Below are 18,340 nucleotides of genomic sequence, written 5' to 3' on the forward strand. Positions count from 1 at the left end.
AGTTCGCGTGTGTTCGGTTCTCAGGGAACCGAGCCTGATCATCTGTATAAATAATTGTAAGTTCTTTATGTTCACGACATGCACCTAGACCTTTGCTTCTGTTTTAGGAGCAATGGTCTGTGGTGGAGCAACAGTGTGCACAGGCAGACGGAAGGAGATGGGCAGAATGTTGGAATGTCTTCTTACCAAAATACTGAGTAAATGCACAGATCTCCATTATTTTGTGGAGATTTAATTTTGCAATGTAGGATTACTATAATGAGATAAAGGGATAGGGAGGATGCATTTTAAGTGTGTTGCTTTCTGTGTGATAGAGGACACGGCTATGTCCACTTTGCAAAAGGACTTCTCTTTTGCACCCCCCTCAGGGCTGGTGGTCTTCAGTCTTGTACTATGGGACCCATTTGGCACCTTCATGTTGAAGTGAAAATACACATTTCCAGATGCATTCAAAGTAATGTAATAAAAAATGAAATACACTAGAGATGAGCGGGCTTGGATTGCGCTAATCCGAGCCCACCCAAACAGTGCGGATCCGACGGGATCCGAGCACTGTTTGGGTATTTCCGGCGGGCAAAAGAACTGAAAACGAGGCTATGACGTCCAAGTCTCGCGTCGGATCTCGCGAGACTCGGATTGCATAAATTCCCCGCTTGCGGCCGCCATCTTCAGTCGGGCTCAGATCATTGAAGAGGGAGGTTGTAGTTTGGTGCTCCTGTGTCCTGTGTCCTGTCACTCTGTCCTGCTTAATCAAGTGGTTTTACTTAGTCCTGTGCTCTGTCCTGCTGATCAGTCCAGTGGTGCTTTGTCCAGTGCTCTGTTCTGCTGAGTCCAGTGGTGCTTTGTCCAGTGCTCTGTCCTGCTGAGTCCAGTGGTGCTGTGTCCTGTGCTCTGTCCTGCTGAGTACAGTGGTGCTGTGTCTTGTGCTCTGTTCTGCTAAGGCCATTGTTATTTAAAAATTACTAAAAAGTTATAAAAAAATTACAAAAAAATGATAAAAAAATTATACAAAAATAATTAAAAAAAATTATAAAAAAAGTATACAAAAATTTCTACTGCAAAATATAAATACGTTCACTGTTCCTGCAGTCAAAAAATATTAGTACTGCAATATATAAATACGTTCACTGTTCCTACAGTCAAGAAATATTAGTACTGCAATATATAAATACGTTCACTGTTCCTGCAGTCAAGAAATATTAGTACTGCAATATATAAATACGTTCACTGTTCCTGCAGTCAAGAAATATTAGTACTGCAATATTTTATTACGTTCACTGTTCCTGCAGTCCAGAAATATTAGTACTGCAATATATAAATACGTTCACTGTTCCTGCAGTCAAGAAATATTAGTACTGCAATATATAAATACGTTCACTGTTCCTGCAGTCAAAAAATATTAGTACTGCAATATATAAATACGTTCACTGTTCCTGCAGTCAAGAAATATTAGTACTGCAATATTTTACTACGTTCACTGTTCCTGCAGTCAATAAATATTAGTACTGCAATATATAAATACGTTCACTGTTACTGCAGTCAAGAAATATTAGTACTGCAATATTTTACTACGTTCACTGTTCCTGCAGTCCAGAAATATTAGTACTGCAATATATAAATACATTCACTGTTCCTGCAGTCAAGAAATATTAGTACTGCAATATATAAATACGTTCACTGTTCCTGCAGTCAAAAAATATTAGTACTGCAATATATAAATATGTTCATTGTTCCTGCAGTCAAGATATATTAGTACCAGAGATTAAACTACGTTCTCTGTTCCTGCAGTCCAGAAATATTAGTACCAGAGATTAAACTATAATGGAGTACAAAAATTTGGAGGATAAAGTAGGGAAAGATCAAGAACCACTTCCTCATAATGCTGAAGCTGCTGCCACTAGTCATGACATAGACGATGAAATGCCATCAACGTCATCTGCCAAGGGCGATGCCCAATCTCCTAGTAGAGGGCATGTAAAATCCAAAAAGCCAAAGTTCACTAAAATTAGCAAAAAAAAAAAATTTCAATCATCTGAGGAGAAACGTAAACTTGCCAATATGCCATTTACGACACGGAGTGGCAAGGAACGGCTTAGGCCCTGGCCCGTGTTCATGACTAGTGGTTCAGCTTCACCCAAGGATCTAAGCCCTCCTCCCCCCCCCCTCTAAAAAATTTTAGAGAGTTAAGCTGTCATCAACAACACAGCAAACAACTCTGCCTTCTAAAGAGATGTCATCACAAATCCCCAAGGCGAGTCCAAGGGTGTTGGTGGTTGCGAAGCCTGACCTTCCCATCACTGTACGGGAAGAGGTGGCTCCTTCCACCATTTGCAGCACGCCCTCTGCATATGCTGGAAGGATCACCCACAGTCCAGTTACAGATTTGGCTAATGAAGGTGTGAATGTTGTACACCGGGAGGAGGATATTGATGTAGCTGGCGCTGAGGAGGAACTTGACGAGGAGGATACTGATGTGGTTATCTTAAATGAGGCACCAGGGGGGGAAACAGTTGTTGTCCATGGGAAGAAAAAGCCCATCGTCATGCCTGGCCAGAAGACCAAGAAATCCACCTCTTCGGTCTGGAATTATTTCTATCCCAATCCGGACAACAAATGTATGGCCATATGTACCTTATGTAAAGCTCAAATAAGCAGGGGTAAGGATCTTGGCCACCTAGGGACATCCTCCCTTATACGTCACCTAAAGAACCTTCATAATTCAGTGTTTAGTTCAGGACCTGTGGCTAGGACCCTCAGCAGTCCAGGGACACCTAAATCCATTGGTCCTGTTGTATCCACACCCGCGACACCCTCCTCGTCTATTTCCTCCACGATCTCGATCAGAGATAGTCCTGCAGTCCAGAAATATTAGTACCAGAGATTAAACTATGTTCACTGTTCCTGCAGTCCAGAAATATTAGTACCAGTGATTAAACTACGTTCACTGTTCCTGCAGTCCAGAAATATTAGTACCAGAGATTAAACTACGTTCACTGTTCCCGCAGTCCAGAAATATTAGTACCAGAGATTAAACTACGTTCACTGTTCCTGCAGTCCAGAAATATTAGTACCAGAGATTAAACTACGTTCACTGTTCCTGCAGTCCAGAAATATTAGTACCAGAGATTAAACTATGTTCACTGTTCCTGATTGGTTTCTTAAAGTGCGAATGTCCTATTTCAACAACATCAGGGTGGGTTCCATCTTGCACCTCTAGCAAACTCTTGCAAACTGCCATCCTGTCTGCCACTGCAGTGCCACTCCTGGATGGGCCACGTGTTTGTGCCGCCCACTTGTGTCGCTTAGCTTAGACATCCAGCTACCTCGGTGCAACCTTTTGGACTAAAAACTATATTGTGAGGTGTGAGGTGTTCAGAATAGACTGGAAATCAGTGGAAATTAATGTTATTGAGGTTAATAATAGTGTAGGAGTGAAAAAAATAAATAAATATGGATTTTAGCACTTTTTATGCTTTTTTAAAAAAAAATCAGAACCCAAAACCCAAAATCAGAACCAAAACCTTCCATGGGGTGTTTTGGCAAAACAAATCAGAACCCAAAACCTCAAGCTAATCAGAACCCAAAACACCAAAAGTGGCCGGTGCACACCCCTAAAATCCACACAATTATGTTTAAAAAGACAATCCTGATCAGGTGTACAGTGCACCTGAGGACAAAATGTTGTGTCACCCAACTGAATGGCCTAGGCGTTGCTCTGCACCCAGTTGGTTTGCTCCCCCCCCCCCCCAGAATCAGCCATCCTGATCTGTTTCTCTCCTTCTCTCCCTCCCTCGCATCCGCCTCAGCATTCTATGGAGTTCGTAAGTGTGCTGAGGGGCTTAATTAATGAATGAGGGGAATGCTGGGGAGTTTAATGTTATGTTGGGCTGGTGGGGAATGTCAATGTTATATGAAAATTGGTGAGAGGAACGTAATGCTATGCAGGAACAGGTGTGGGATTTAATACTATGTGATCTGATCTTTAATATTCATGGTTATTGTGTATGTGTTTCATTTATCCTCTGCATCTAAATGTCTATCTGCCATCTCCACTTAGATTTCCCAACACTATTTAAAGGTCAACATGTCGAACACTGAGCTCATGTTCTTCCTTCCTCCCAGTGTCACTACTCCCCTCCACCCTCTAGTCTCCCACACTATTGACATGCTCTCCACAGTCCTCCATGCCTGCTGCCTTGGTGTTATCCTTGACTCCGCCCTCAGCTTCACTCAACACATTTACTCCCTTGCATTGTATTGTCGCCTCCTCCTTTGAAACATCGATAAAATACACGCCTTTCTCATTTAGGACATTACCAAACCCTTATCCAGTTATCTCACATAACTTTCTCATAAGTGCCACAGAGAAAAACACTCTCTCTCCATTCCACATGCCCTGCACCCCAAAGAAAATCCCTACCCTGGCTCCTCATATACCCCCAAAATCCAATTGAAGCTACTCACTTTTAAAACTCTCTCCAACAACTCACCTTCATACATCTCTAACCTCATCAGGAGATACACTGACTCAGACTGACTTACATTTGCCTCTGACCTGTGCCTCACCTCCTCTCTTATTGCTCCATCTTTCTCCCACCTCCAAGACAGCTTCTTTGCTGCTCCACTCTTATGGAACTGCCTACACCACCTGACCAGACTCTCCTCAAACCTTCATTCTTTCATGAACTCTCTCAAAATCCACCTTTTCACTATAGTATAACGTGTCCCCTACTGATACTACTACCTTCATCTCTCTAGCTTATGTTGTCTCAGCATTACGCTCTCCCTGTAGATTATAAGCTCTCATAAGCAGGGCACCCTCTACCCTCTGTCTTATGACTTCCCGTTTTCCATCAGTCTCATATTTTTTTTGTTCAGTTTCTATGTATGATTTATATTTTAATGATTTGATCCAGATACCCAGTGTATTGTGCCTTATAAATAAATAATGATGATAATGAGATGGAGACTGTTGGGGGGATTAATGTTCTGTGGTAACTATTGGGGGGTTTAATGTTATGTGAGAATTTAATGTTATGTGGGGATTAATGTTATGTGGGGGCTATTAAGGTAATATGGGTTTGTGGGGCTATACTGTGTATATATTGAATTATTATGTTTTTAATTTGATGTCAGGGCTTGTTGAGAGGAAATAGGCCTATTTATTAAATATGAATGCTATTAATGTAATGCTGGGGCTGGTTGGGGGAAACATGTCTACTTTTTAAATATAAATGCTGTTTAATGCTAGGTTTTGCTTGTGATGGCACAAACTAGCCACCTGTGCTAAAAGTTGCCAGCTCGTCCATGGTCCTGAATTTCCCTCAATGTAAGTAATAACTTGAATGTAGGCTAGAGTCTGATTCAGTTGGTCGTCCACTACAAAGATGATTTTCTGTTCACAGGCCCAAGAAAGTCATTAATATGTACGGTATTGCTGAGGTTCATGGAGCAGCTAATGGACCTGTTTGGAGTTCCCCTAAAATAAGGTTACACAGAACACCAAAATTACTTTGCTTTACTTTTCTTGAGGATAGAAATTGACTGCATAAAAATGGAATGCAGGTTGCCACACGTTAATGGCAGTAAGGGTGGTACACAGTGGACATATGCAGATTAATGTTTCATTGTGTCAGCCTCAGTCACTATTGATTATGCTTAATTTTTCATGCAGGATAATTCCCATGGTTAAGATCTTTAACCACAGGAAGGAAAAAAATACAATAGCTGGGCATTTAATAAGAGTGAATGAGGAAATTAGAGAATTTGAGGATATGTGAGGAGTTTTTGGAAAACTATAACAGATGGTCATTAGGGGAGGTGGAGATAATGGATAACAGAGAACTAACCATGCAGCTGGGTTTGGGGCATATTTTCAAGGAAAATGGGGTAATGGGAAGTGACCAGAGGAATAAGTTAAGGAGGGGCTGATAAGTAATATAACTCTGCTTGAACTTTTCCAAATACTGTTGGCTATGGAATTATGAGGCATTAGTTAAAGGACAGAAGGGTATGTTTCTATTGATACAACAGGACAGTGGTATTATATTGTGGCCACTAATAATGTATTTTCATCATCTTCCCTGGTTATTAAAATGCTGCGGCACTTCGTGTTAGCGAGATTGAAGGTAATTATTTACTTGAAAACCATCTGTCAAGGATGGAGAATGATATTGTTGATGCTTTTATGTGTTGGTGCCAGAGACAGATAAATGTGGTGGCAAGTGTTCAGGGTTTTTTTGCAAATGGTTTGCATGAAATAGAATCAGCAGTGGAACAGTCATTGGCAGCCAGTATGGTACAGTATGGAATGAGCATCAAAGCTAGCTGTCACTGGAGCAATTAGTGTTATTGCTCTGGTATTTGGAAGACATGTTGGACCATTAACAAACCTATCTGTCGATTTTGTGTATATCGTCCGCAAAATCATTCTGCACATGCTTAGAATAAGTCAATATGCAGCATAACAAAGTAACGTCCAAGTTGTCTCCGAGCGCAAATGACACTTACTACAGCCATGATTTTGCGTAGGGAATGGAGTGGCAAATGGACGGATGTACATAGGCAATGTACAGTAAGGGCGTTCCCATGCAGACATATCCAAGTCAAACTCAGGCTCACACAGAAGTACGCAGGTTTTCTCCAATATCCCTTGCTCCAGTCAGAGGTCTAGTCCTGAGTCCTAGTTATATCAGTCGTGTATAAATGCTTTAACATGTGTTTGTAATCAGGTATTTTACGTATTCTGCAGTGGCTGGTGTAGTAGAATAGAGTAAACCTACACCCATAGTCATCACCACACTTATCTTGAGATTCGTTCCTCGTTGACTTTGGAAGTATGCAGAGCTTATGTGCAGCTTAAAACCAACGTATGCTGTGCTCAGTATGCGCTCCTTTTTGACTCAAGCCCGTCATGTTTACCAAGGGTGTTGCCATTACTACAGTAAGCCAGTATCTGGCAGGACTGGCATTCTTATTTAAAAGGGTGATAGATTTGACAAAGGAGTTCATTCTAAATCAAATCATGAAGGGTTACAGATTATAGAACAGAAAAAGTATTAAGTGAGGGCAGCATCCTTTTGGAATTTAAAGTCAATGATGGCCTTCAGGGCAAAGAGCTTGAGGGAACAGGTATTTAGGTCCAAAACCTAAAAATAAGTGGGTAACCTATAAGGGGTCCATATGATGGAAGTGGGTGGCCTGTAAAGCTGCCCATTCAATATCGATCCAGATATGGCCTAGAAAGATGGCTGTAGTGGTGATGAGCAAAGTATCTATGGAACAGAGGGATATGGAACATGGGTTTTCAGTGGAGTGATGCACAGCAAAGAGGATAGACATTGCACCTGATGTGAAAGGCATCTAAAACGGATTGCTTCTTGAAAGAGATTTGCCTGCTTACAATATTAGAATGTCAGATGTGCCCATTGATATGTTGGAGAGAATATGTGTGTACATGTTAAGATAGAGTGGGTCCACTGCTGCAATATGAGGGTAGAAGTTTTCTGCTTATTTATAGATCCATTTTAAATTTTCCATTGTCCATTTTAAAATGGTATATGGCTGTTTTGGCAATGCTTTTGGAAGGTCCATAAAGAAAGCACAGTTCACTGTGTCTTTGGTGTCCACACAGACATTTTCCTTGACCAGTCTGACAAGAGCAGTGACTACTATTCAACACTAAACTGAAGAGAGACCACTCTGCCCTGCATCTGTGTCTTTTTAAATGCTTCTCACATTCTCACTGACCAGGGGCTGCCCATGAACCTCCCCCAGTTGTCATCTAAATTGCAAGCACCCTGTAGTGTGAGCCTCCGGCATTCCTATTAAACAGGATGCAACTCAGTGAGACTCCTGCTGCCTGTATATAGATGCAATGGCCAAGAGGCATATTACAGTGCACAAACAAAAGGCATGTTTACATAATAATAGCAATATGGGCAACCCCACCTGGCAACAGTTAATAATATACAATATACATAAAATACATACATGGTTAATACATTGCAATCTAAAGAATGCTAAATACAGTTTGATGAGAAAGGGGGTGTCAGCAAGCTAAATGTCATGAAAGACAGATAGTGGGAACGGTCTTGATCTCTGCTTGAGTGACAGCTACCCCCAGAGAGGTGAGGAGTCTAACGGAGGAGAGGTATTCACCAGGGATTCCCGCAAGAGAATATGGTCTTAGCTGCTCTTAACCACAGGTCGCTGTCCTCTAGGGGGCGCAGAGCAGATAATACAGAGAACCACGAAGTAACTGTAAAGTAAAATGGAATGTAGCCTCAGGTGTATGGAATTCCAGAACAGGTAGGGTGCTGTGCGATGATCAGCAGTATAGTCCCGAATCACAGTAATAGGATAGGCTGAGCAGGAAGGACAGTCACGGGTCTAAACAGCAGAATAAGCTGAACAGGTAATGCTGTAAAGTGATGAAATGCGGAGAGCAAAAACACTGAGATCCACACAGGTGTTATAACTCTGGAACAGGACCAATGCTGCAGTCGATGAATGAACGGCCTAACTCGGGAAGACAGGCACAAAGTTAAGTATTAGCATGGATGTGAGTCAGAGGAGACGCTTCCTACCAGGTAGGAGACCTGATGAATTGACACTCATAAAAAGTAGGAGGACCCTTATAAAGGGAGTTGGCTGGTGATCCTCCTATCACCGTTGAGCAGTGGTTTTAAAAGGTTCCCAGGGTTGCGCATGTGCAGAATGCTTGGCAAGTTGGCATCCGAGAATAGAGGAACGCCAGACTGTATAACAAATAGGAGTAACCACGGGAAACCCATTTATACACGGCTCAAAATGGAACTAAGTCGGTGAGATGCGTGATACTAAACCCCTATTGTCAAGGTCCTGACACCTCTAGCTAGTCACACCAAACATGTACCCTATGTCCACGCAATGCCCTCCGAAAACATGACAGAAGCAATAACTTTGGTGCAGTTTCAACAAAAAAGTTAAATAAGAAGATGAAGAAGGATTTGATGATTTTCTGGGGTGGGAAGATGGTGAGATAAGTAAAACTGGTGGGGGAAGATGCATGTCTGTTTAGTGCCAATGTGGTGCATCTATTGGAGATCAGATTATAAATCCATTGTTCAGGATTTCAGGATGGTGCAGAGAAGGCAGTCAAAATGCGGCAGATTTGATGGAAGAGTCTTGGTGGTGTGTCTTCCCTTCTTTGTAAGGTAGCTCGGTGGTGTGTAATATGTTACCCACAACTGGCAGGATCGCAAGGGGAGAATGATTATGGAAAAGGTTCATCCAAGAACTAGATCCTGGGGGGTGAACTGTGGTAAGGCTGACCTACAAGCATAAAACCTGTGCAATTGTGGGCACAATCATGTTGATGGTTATTTTCAGATAGCCAAGGACTGTACACTCTTGGGGGGAGGTAGTTAGCCAACACAATAGGGCTTTGATGTTGATAATTATAATCAAGATCAGAGGATTATGTGGCATTACAGACATTGGGATGTTTTAAGTATGGTGATGACAGGATGTAGCTGACCTTTTCTCCATTTATGTAATTAATGAATGCTGTGGCCAATTTGCATCCACACAAGTGATTTCATCATCATCATCATCATCATCATCATCATCAACATTTATTTATATAGCGCCACTATATTCCGTAGTACTTTACAATTGGGAGCAAACACAGCAATAAAACAATACTGGATAATACAGACAGCCAGAGAGGTAAAAGGGACCTGATCGCAATCTTACACTCTATTTTCCAATGGAAATTTAATGCTTGAGGTGAAGTGCTACATATTACATATTGGTCCAGTCAGATTGAAAAGGTAAAAAGTGTTTTGTAGGCTATATGATCCAGTCACACAGCAATGTTGGTCAGGGGGTCAGAGAGTTGTTGTCTTGTGTGAACTGTGTAAAGGGTGGTAATAGGGTACCATAGGGAGTTTAAGAGGTGGTAGAGGAATTTTATAAGCTAGCCTGAAGCCTAAGGTGGGTATTCAGAAAACACTTGACAGTTTGAAAACTAGTGGAAAGTCATTTATAGCAAGGACATAAATGACTTTATGTCATTCCACAAAGTGGAATGACATAATTGCAAGGACATAAATAACTTTATGTCATTCCACAAAGTGGGTGTAGCCCAAAAATTGTCCTTTAAACAGGAATGGGAGCAGGTAATGAGGATGGGTTGAGAGGGGAGATCTTTTGAGACAATTGTATATAATAACCAAATCAATAAGGCAGAAAAATCAGGCATCTTTTTGTTTGATTATGTTTGATGTTATATTGAGGGAGTTGGCACTCACCCTGGAGTGTCACCTGACTTATATTATTTAGATTAAATCTATTTCCAATCACCTAGGATTTTTTGCAGATTTGTGAAATGTGACACTACCTACTGTGTAGTAACAAATTATTTCCAACATACTCCATCTATTACATCATCATTATACCATCATACCATTATTATAAGACTACACAACAAATAATTTGTATTAAAACACTGACATACTTTAAGCAAAAAAACTTACTGAGCAACACAATGGGCTGCCGTTACTATCCATTGGTTGCTGATAATAGATCCACCGCATACATGCTTGTTGCTATTAGGAGACAATTTGAGATGCATGCTCACTTGCCAAGGCCATTCTCCCAACGAGCTGTTGCTGCCACCTACAATTCTGCCTTGTGCATCAACCGGCTGTCCACATCCTGAAAGACATGAGAAAAAGTATTGAACCTTAATTTTAGTTGCGTTTTTAAAATCCTGTTTTATACTTGAGTGTTTTTGTCAGTCCATGCAGTTCACAATCAACACTGTCATCATCAGCTATTTATATAGCCCACTAATTCCACAGCGCTGTACAAAGAACTCACTCACATCAGTCCCTACCCCACTGGAGCTTACAGTCTAAATTCCCTAACATACACACATAGAGACAGAGAGAGTCTAAGGCCAATTTAGTAGCAGTCAATTAACCTACTAGTATGTTTTTGGAGTGTGGGAGGAAACCGGAGCACCAGGAGGAAGCCCATGCAAACACAGGGAGAACATATAAACTCCATACACATAAGGCCATGGGTGGGAATCGAGCACATGATCCCAGTGTTGTGAGGTAGAAGTGCTAACCACTAAGACACCATGCTTCCCACTGGGATGTAATAATACATCTAAAGAAACAAAAGGGGAAACATTGGGCTTTCCAGAGCGGCAGTCAGATGGCTACCCACAATCCTTAGCTGCATATTCAATCCTGTAGTCCCTGGTTCTGCTTAGAAATATTGATTTTGAATCAGCTTCTTTTTTGTAAGTAACAATGGAAAAGTGCTACAAATAAATCACTCAAAAAGTTCTAGAATGAGCAGCTTATAGGCAGAACTCCCAATTCCACAATGCAATATTAACAACAAACCCAAAGCACTCAATCCTAGAAATGTACAAACTAAAAATATAAACCTACTGATAAATGGAAAAATAAAATTAAAATGAAATAAAATACTAATAATAATAGTATTGAAATGAAACTTGAAAAGAACCGTGAACTGGAATCATAATCCTTGAGTGCATAATATACAACATAATATGGATATGCATTAAGAATACATAGAGCTTCAATACACAGTATATGTATTTACAAATATCCCCATAGGGGAATCACTCATGATAGTCAATATGGTTGTAGAAATAGAAATAAATGAATGGCTCAGCCGTCCTAAAATTCACTGCAACCAAATCTGATGGCGGTTTGAATATAGAGATGTCAAAAACTGAGATTGCGGTATGTCTCTCCCCACACTCACACGGAACTAAGATGGTGCAAAACCCGTGCTGGCTGCGGTGGACGTCCGTGATGGTGTCAATGGTATCTATGTATTTTTGTATAGCATAAAGAAAAAGGTTATCTTTAAAGTTTTAAGCAGTCCATTGGACAAATACTATTCTTAACAACTAGGGGAGGACATGTGCTCACATCAGGTACTGTACTGTCTAGTTTTTTTGTGGAAATGTTGGTTATAAAGAAATATTTACAAAAGTTACCATGCAAATCAATAACTGTGAAACTTCCCTCTTCCATTCATACCTTCTCATGGAATATACTCACTTTACCTCCAATTGTTCTGGTTTTACACATTCTTAATGAGAAGCCTGAAATCCATCCTTTCCCGTGCACTATAGAGGTTGGCAGCCCATTGGATGACATCTTTAAGTGGCACTTACACCTTAAGAAAAACATATACATGGATATTAAACAGTTGGTGCACCAAGAAATGATATTATACATTAATATTTCAAAAATCCCTTACTTGTTTTGGGTACACTCTGGTTGATCTGATTTGTAGGTAAAGAATTGGCATCTGATGTTATTTGTGCAGCGTTGCTGACAATCCTTGTCTCTGCTAACGTCTTCAACCAGCAAGTCAGTACCAAGAAACTCTGCATCAGACGTTACTGGCAGTGGGCATACTACAGAGAGCAAAAAAGCAATTTAATTTATAAATTCCAGTGCATGAAGCTAGGCAATACCTGTTATTTTTTTTTTACCTGAAGAACTCATTTGACAGGGTAGAAGACTGAAACCCGACATAACATTATCTTTGTACTTTACTTCAGTTGGTTTTCCGCTTTTTGATGTCTTTATATAGCAGCGATTTCTAAAGGAACAAAATAAATTTACACAAATGCAAAAGATCTATAACAATGATGGTGGCACGCGGACAGGAGTTAGAGTAAACTTGACTCTGGTCTTTGCCCAAGCTCCTACTTTTCCTTATTCTCACAAATATAAAGCATTAGATGTTTCTGAAAACTGTTGACAAACGTCACATTTTTATCTACTGGACTGCCATGTCTGTTCAGCTGCCCAATGAGATCAATTGTGATTGCTGTTGCCATCTCCGTTTGGCTGCTGGACTCTCTGCACTAAACTGTCAGCATCCTGGAACTCATCATGTCAGAGTTGCAGAAACTGCCTACTATTTTAACCCCAGCCAGGGGGGCAGTAAAGTGTCCTTCACCTCCTCCATTGTCCTGCACATTTTTATATCAATTGTTCTTTCCCACTCTCTCATTACATACCCTGGCTAATACCCAATCCATCATGCATTTAATCATTTAAACTCTCTTTTTTGCCTATTCAATTTCACCACACTTCTCTCCAAACTTCTCTTCTTTCTCCATCATCCAATTTCTCCCTCCCCTATTATTATTTCCCCTCTACTACTTCCCTCCTCGCTAGCCTGCACACATGAACTGTTTTTTTTCCTGCACTCACCACACTCTCCAAACTACACAGAAATAAATCTCACACCCACAGATCATCCTCACATATCCTCTTTCTCCCTTTGCTCCTTCTCAAGGCTGCTGGTTACATTTCACCTCTGGGTCCTGTACAGTTACTACTATCTGCTCACTCCACCCAAAAACTTCTCATCCACCCTGTATTTCCAGTCCCAACAACCGTATCCACATATCTCCACTACCCTCTCCTCCCTTCTCTTGTGCATTATGAAAGGCCAGATCTGTTTGTAAGAAACATGCCTTTATTCATGATCTTTTAATTTCTAGATCACTTACCCTTCTTGCTATTAGAGAGACTTCCAAGTTATACCCTCTGAACCCCCCTCCCCCGGAAATTCCAGTTTCCAAATTCTACTTTTGACCTGCATACTCTCATACTAGGTGATTTTAACATTCCCATTGATAATCCCCCTATCTCTTGTGCTACTACACATCTTTCACTTACTTCCTTCTTTGGTCCCTCCCAGTGGACCTCATTTCCCACCCACCTACTGCTAGTTTCTCCAACTCCAGACTACCCACTCTCCAACCACAACCTCCTTTCCTACAGCCTCACCTTATCTCTTGCACTCCACCCAAGTCCACACCGACACCTAAGTACTCTTAACTCAATTGCCTTCTCATTTTCAGTAAAACAACTACTTTCTCCTATGACTGCATTGTCCTGCCCTAAGCATGCTACCTCTTTCTACAACAAAACATTAATTTCAGCCATAGAGCAGCTGCAGCTACCACATACAGTCTCAGATGCTTCAAGTCCCAAATATGGCACACAAAACAGACCTGCTGCCTGCAAAAGTGCTCCTGCTCTGCAGAGCGCCACTGGAGGAAATCTTGTTTCTATACTGATTTCCAGCACTATAATTGTATCTTTTTATCTTACAAGACTGCTCTTTCATTTACCAAACAAACATACTTCAAATCTCTATTATCCACCCAGTCTTCTAAGCCATGTCTCCCATTTGCCACCTTCAACTCATTTCTCTGTCCACCTACACCTCTTCCCCCTTCCTCCCTCACAGCCCATGATTTTTCCACCTACTTCAAACACAAAATCAATATTTCCACATGCCAAATTCCCAACACTCCACCAACTCTACTCACATTTTCAAATCTACCCTCAAATCATTCTCTTCAGTAGACAAACTCTCTGCACTCATCTCATTATCTTATCTTATAACCTTTCCCCTTTTACCCTATTCCCTCCCAACTTCTCTGCTCCCTTTCCCTTACTCCATTCTCAACTTTTTGCATTCAGACTTCTGTCCCAGGCATTCAACTGAAACTGCTCTAGCAAAAGTGATCATTGATCTACTTACTGAAAAGTCTAGGGGCTAGATTTACTAAACTGCGGGTTTGAAAAAGTGGGGATGTTGCCTATAGCAACCAACCAGATTCTAGCTTTTATTTATTTAGTACCTTCTACAAAATGAAAGCTAGAATCTGATTGGTTGCTATAGGCAACATCCCCACTTTTTCAAACCCACAGCTTAGTAAATCTAGCCCTAGGTGTTTCTCCATACCCATTCTCCTAGACCTGCTGCTTTTGACACTGTTGATCACCCTCTTCTCCTACACACCCTTCAGTCCATTGGTCTTTGTGACACAGTTGTTTCATGCTTCACTTTCTACTGGCACATCCTCCCCTCCATTCCCATTCTCTGCTCTTGTCCCTTTACTTTTTTCACTGTATACCTGTTATCTTTTACACTGACAACACCCAAGTCTATGGGGTAAATTTATCAAGTTGCAGATTGGAAAAAAAGAAGATGTTGCCTATAGCAACCAATCAGATTCTTGTTATCATTTATTTAGTACATTCTGCAAAGTGACAGCTAGAATCTGATTGTTTGCAACATCTCCACTTTTTCAAACCCAAAGTTTGCTAAATTTACCCCTATATATCTTCACCTGACCTCTCCTCTTGTGTAACCAATTATCTTTCTTCTATCTCCAAATGGATTTCCCAATGCTAACTAAAGCTCAACATGTACAAAATAGAACTTATCTTCTTCCCTCCTTTCAGAATCACCACCTCCCCTCAAACCTTCCTCACTGTTAATAACACCACTAGATCTTCAGTCCATCCTAAAAGTCTATACTGGTGAGAAGAGGGGGCTGAAGAGAACAGGAGGGAAGGCTGGAGAGAAGGGGAAGTGGGTCTGGAGAAAACATAGGGAGATTCAGGGAACTGGTTGTTGGGGAATAGGGGGGAATTGTCTTTGAAGTTTATAAATATATACTAATTTATGTTTTTACATTGAATCACATTTCATAAGCATGCCAATTACTGTTCCTTTTGTGTTCAGCTACAAGTGTGACATTATAAGTAAACAGGTTGTCATGGTCAGTTATTGCCACTAACCTTAGCAATGGTTCATTCCAATCCTTTGTTATATATGTAAAAAATAAACAGTTTGGATAGAATGTGCAAATTTTCTGACATGTGTTCACATCTGGAGCAATCACACTTGTGAGATTATCCCCAAAAAATTCCATTGTCTGAAAGATATCTCTTTGGCAATCTAAAGAATGCAAAAATGAAATTGTTAACATTACACTAACAAATTATATTTGACAATATTTTGTTTATTGTTGTTCTGGTAAGAGAGGAATCAATTTACATGTCACCAGTATATGTGAGGCGAAGCCAGTAAGGCTCTGGAAGATAATATCTATGATTTATTAATGAGTCTAGAATAAAGAATATATATTGTAAAACCTCCTTATCCAGCTCTTGACTTGCCTCATAGTTGGGCTTATTTAACAGTTGGTGGCAATAAAGGATATGTATATAATCTATTCAGGGGGAGGCTGGAAAATGGGCAGGACGAAGATTGCCTGTGGTCCTCTCTTGCTTTTAAAGATTACTGTTCTGAATTGACAGATTGACAGCCCTTCATTGGATACTACACACAGTGAAATCATCACAGCAGGGTCACTGCTCAATATATATGACAGCTAGGACTCTGTATAGTGTTGATGGCTACTTTTCCCACTCCACTGTACGGTCACAAATACTGATTGTTCGAGAGGAGAAGAGATAGAGGAAGAGAATGCTAACTCCTTTCAACTCAGCTTTCAGGGCAGAATAATCATGAAAATGTATTTTTGTAGATTCTAGCAAGGTGTCCTTGGATCAAGAGACTTCTCAGCAGCCCAAGCTGGGATCCAAAGTGCCCAAGATCGCCATATCACAGTGTAAGCGTAAATTGCATCACATCATTTGCTTATGATTCTAAACCGCTTGTTAAATAGACCCCTAACTGTTGATCTCTACCCTACAATATTTCATCATGTATTGTAATAACAGCACTGAAGTTATTGAAAAATGACTGTAAATATATGTCCATTGGATTTAGAAAATCTACAATATATTTAGACATAACAGATGTTGAAGAGCCTATATATATATATATATGTTTATGTATATGCTAGGAGTATAAACTGTTTGAGGGAGTCATTGAATTTCCTAGTGAAATCTCTATTTAATTTAGGATATACTTTATCATCATTTAATAACCTAAAACCCTCATGTGTAAAATCTTGTTTGTTCAGTGTCATCCTTCCACCTCCCTTGTCTGCCTCTTGAATAGTAATGAGGTGATTGTTCTTAAGCTGCTGTATCGCCTGATCTTCTGCTCTGCTCAAGTTCATATACGGTAGCATTACTATTGAATTTCCTAAACTACTCTGAGACTATTTGACAAAATACTCCTATGTTGATCCCCAGACTTGTGTAGGGTAAATAACCCACAAAGGCAAGAAAGTAAGTTTTCTTAGGAATTTATTCAAATCAATACATAAATCAGAATAATTGACATTCTTACTACGTACATATATTTTTGAAAAGATTTATCTGGGCAATGGTGAAACTTGTACTGCACAAATTGAGTATCCCTAATTGAGTAGTGGTCTTCTCTGACAATAATGTTTCTTTAGTGTAGGGCCGTCCCCTTCCCATACACCCTCCTCACTTTCTATAGTTCTATTTCTCTGTTCTCCCCAATGTTGTTTTAGTGATGACTGTTTGTGATGTGCTCCATTCGTGCTTAAAGACCAGACATAATGGGAGGTCATGTAATAGATTGTGGAAACTTCCTCTATAAAATGTATTAAAGGCTCAAACCAATACTGTATTATTCACTGATTTGGAAATAGAATAAGAAAATGAATGTATTCCACTGAAATTCAGAAAAAAAGCACATCACAATGTGTCCCTGTGTGATAAAAATCAATATTTTACAATGCAGGAACAGCAAGGTATAAATAATTTGATCTAGTTGCTAGAGAATGCAGAGTTTATCAAAACAATCTCAATGACCTTAAGAAACCCAGTGTCTTTTAGCCTAGACCAGCCCAAGGATCAGCACTAGAAATATCTTAACAAACAGTCAAGAGGAATTTAGGAATTTCGGTAGCGATATTGGTTATATGAACTTGAGCAAAACAGAAGAGCAGGCATTATGCCAGATTAAGGGCAATCACCTCATTATCATTCGAGAGGCAGACAAGGGCAGTGGAGTGGTGACACTTAATAACCTAAAACCCTCATCTTGTTAAGTGATGATAAAGCCTATTTTAAATTAAATAGAGATCACACAACTGAATTCAATAAGTCAGCTTATATTCATGGCATATGAATCTGGAATTATACACAAAAAGGAACAGGATTACTTACATATAGAATATCCTAAACTCCCTCATTTATAACATAATTCCAAATTACATAAAATATCTTTCACAAACTCCATACCCATTATTTCCATAGTAGGCCCTTTAGTATCTGGCATATCCAGATATAGTGATCAATTTTAAATCCAATGGATGTACTACTACAGTCATATTTAAAGGACTATTAAGATATATATATGGTAATGTTATCATGGGGTGGTGGTCAGTATTTAGTTAATAGTGACCTAGAACTACTATGCACCTCTATTTATCACCAACAGGAATTCACAGCTATTGAATATAATGTATACAGCATTGTAGAAAGAATTTTCCTGTTGAACAAAGATAATTTATTTTGAATTGTATTCATTTCACATT

General features: G+C 40.0%; 1 protein-coding gene across 3 annotated transcripts in view; it reads right to left on the reverse strand.

The window, feature by feature from the left end:
- KLKB1 (kallikrein B1) overlaps positions 1-18,340 on the reverse strand; it is a 56,413-nt gene that overhangs the window by 26,003 nt on the left and 12,070 nt on the right. For 2 of the 3 annotated variants that reach the window (XM_075196712.1, XM_075196720.1), the window contains exons 7-11: positions 15,654-15,813; positions 12,533-12,642; positions 12,295-12,454; positions 12,098-12,210; positions 10,521-10,701 (exon numbers count right to left, since the gene is read on the reverse strand). In XM_075196712.1, the coding sequence (XP_075052813.1) occupies positions 10,521-10,701; positions 12,098-12,210; positions 12,295-12,454; positions 12,533-12,642; positions 15,654-15,813 (724 nt within the window). Of the gene's footprint in view, positions 1-2,738; positions 2,853-10,520; positions 10,702-12,097; positions 12,211-12,294; positions 12,455-12,532; positions 12,643-15,653; positions 15,814-18,340 lie in introns of all 3 variants that reach the window. The other variant, XM_075196703.1, reaches the window with a different exon arrangement.

The sequence above is a fragment of the Mixophyes fleayi genome, chromosome 1 (genome assembly GCF_038048845.1).
Source record: "Mixophyes fleayi isolate aMixFle1 chromosome 1, aMixFle1.hap1, whole genome shotgun sequence".
NCBI classification, from domain to species: Eukaryota; Metazoa; Chordata; class Amphibia; order Anura; family Limnodynastidae; genus Mixophyes; species Mixophyes fleayi.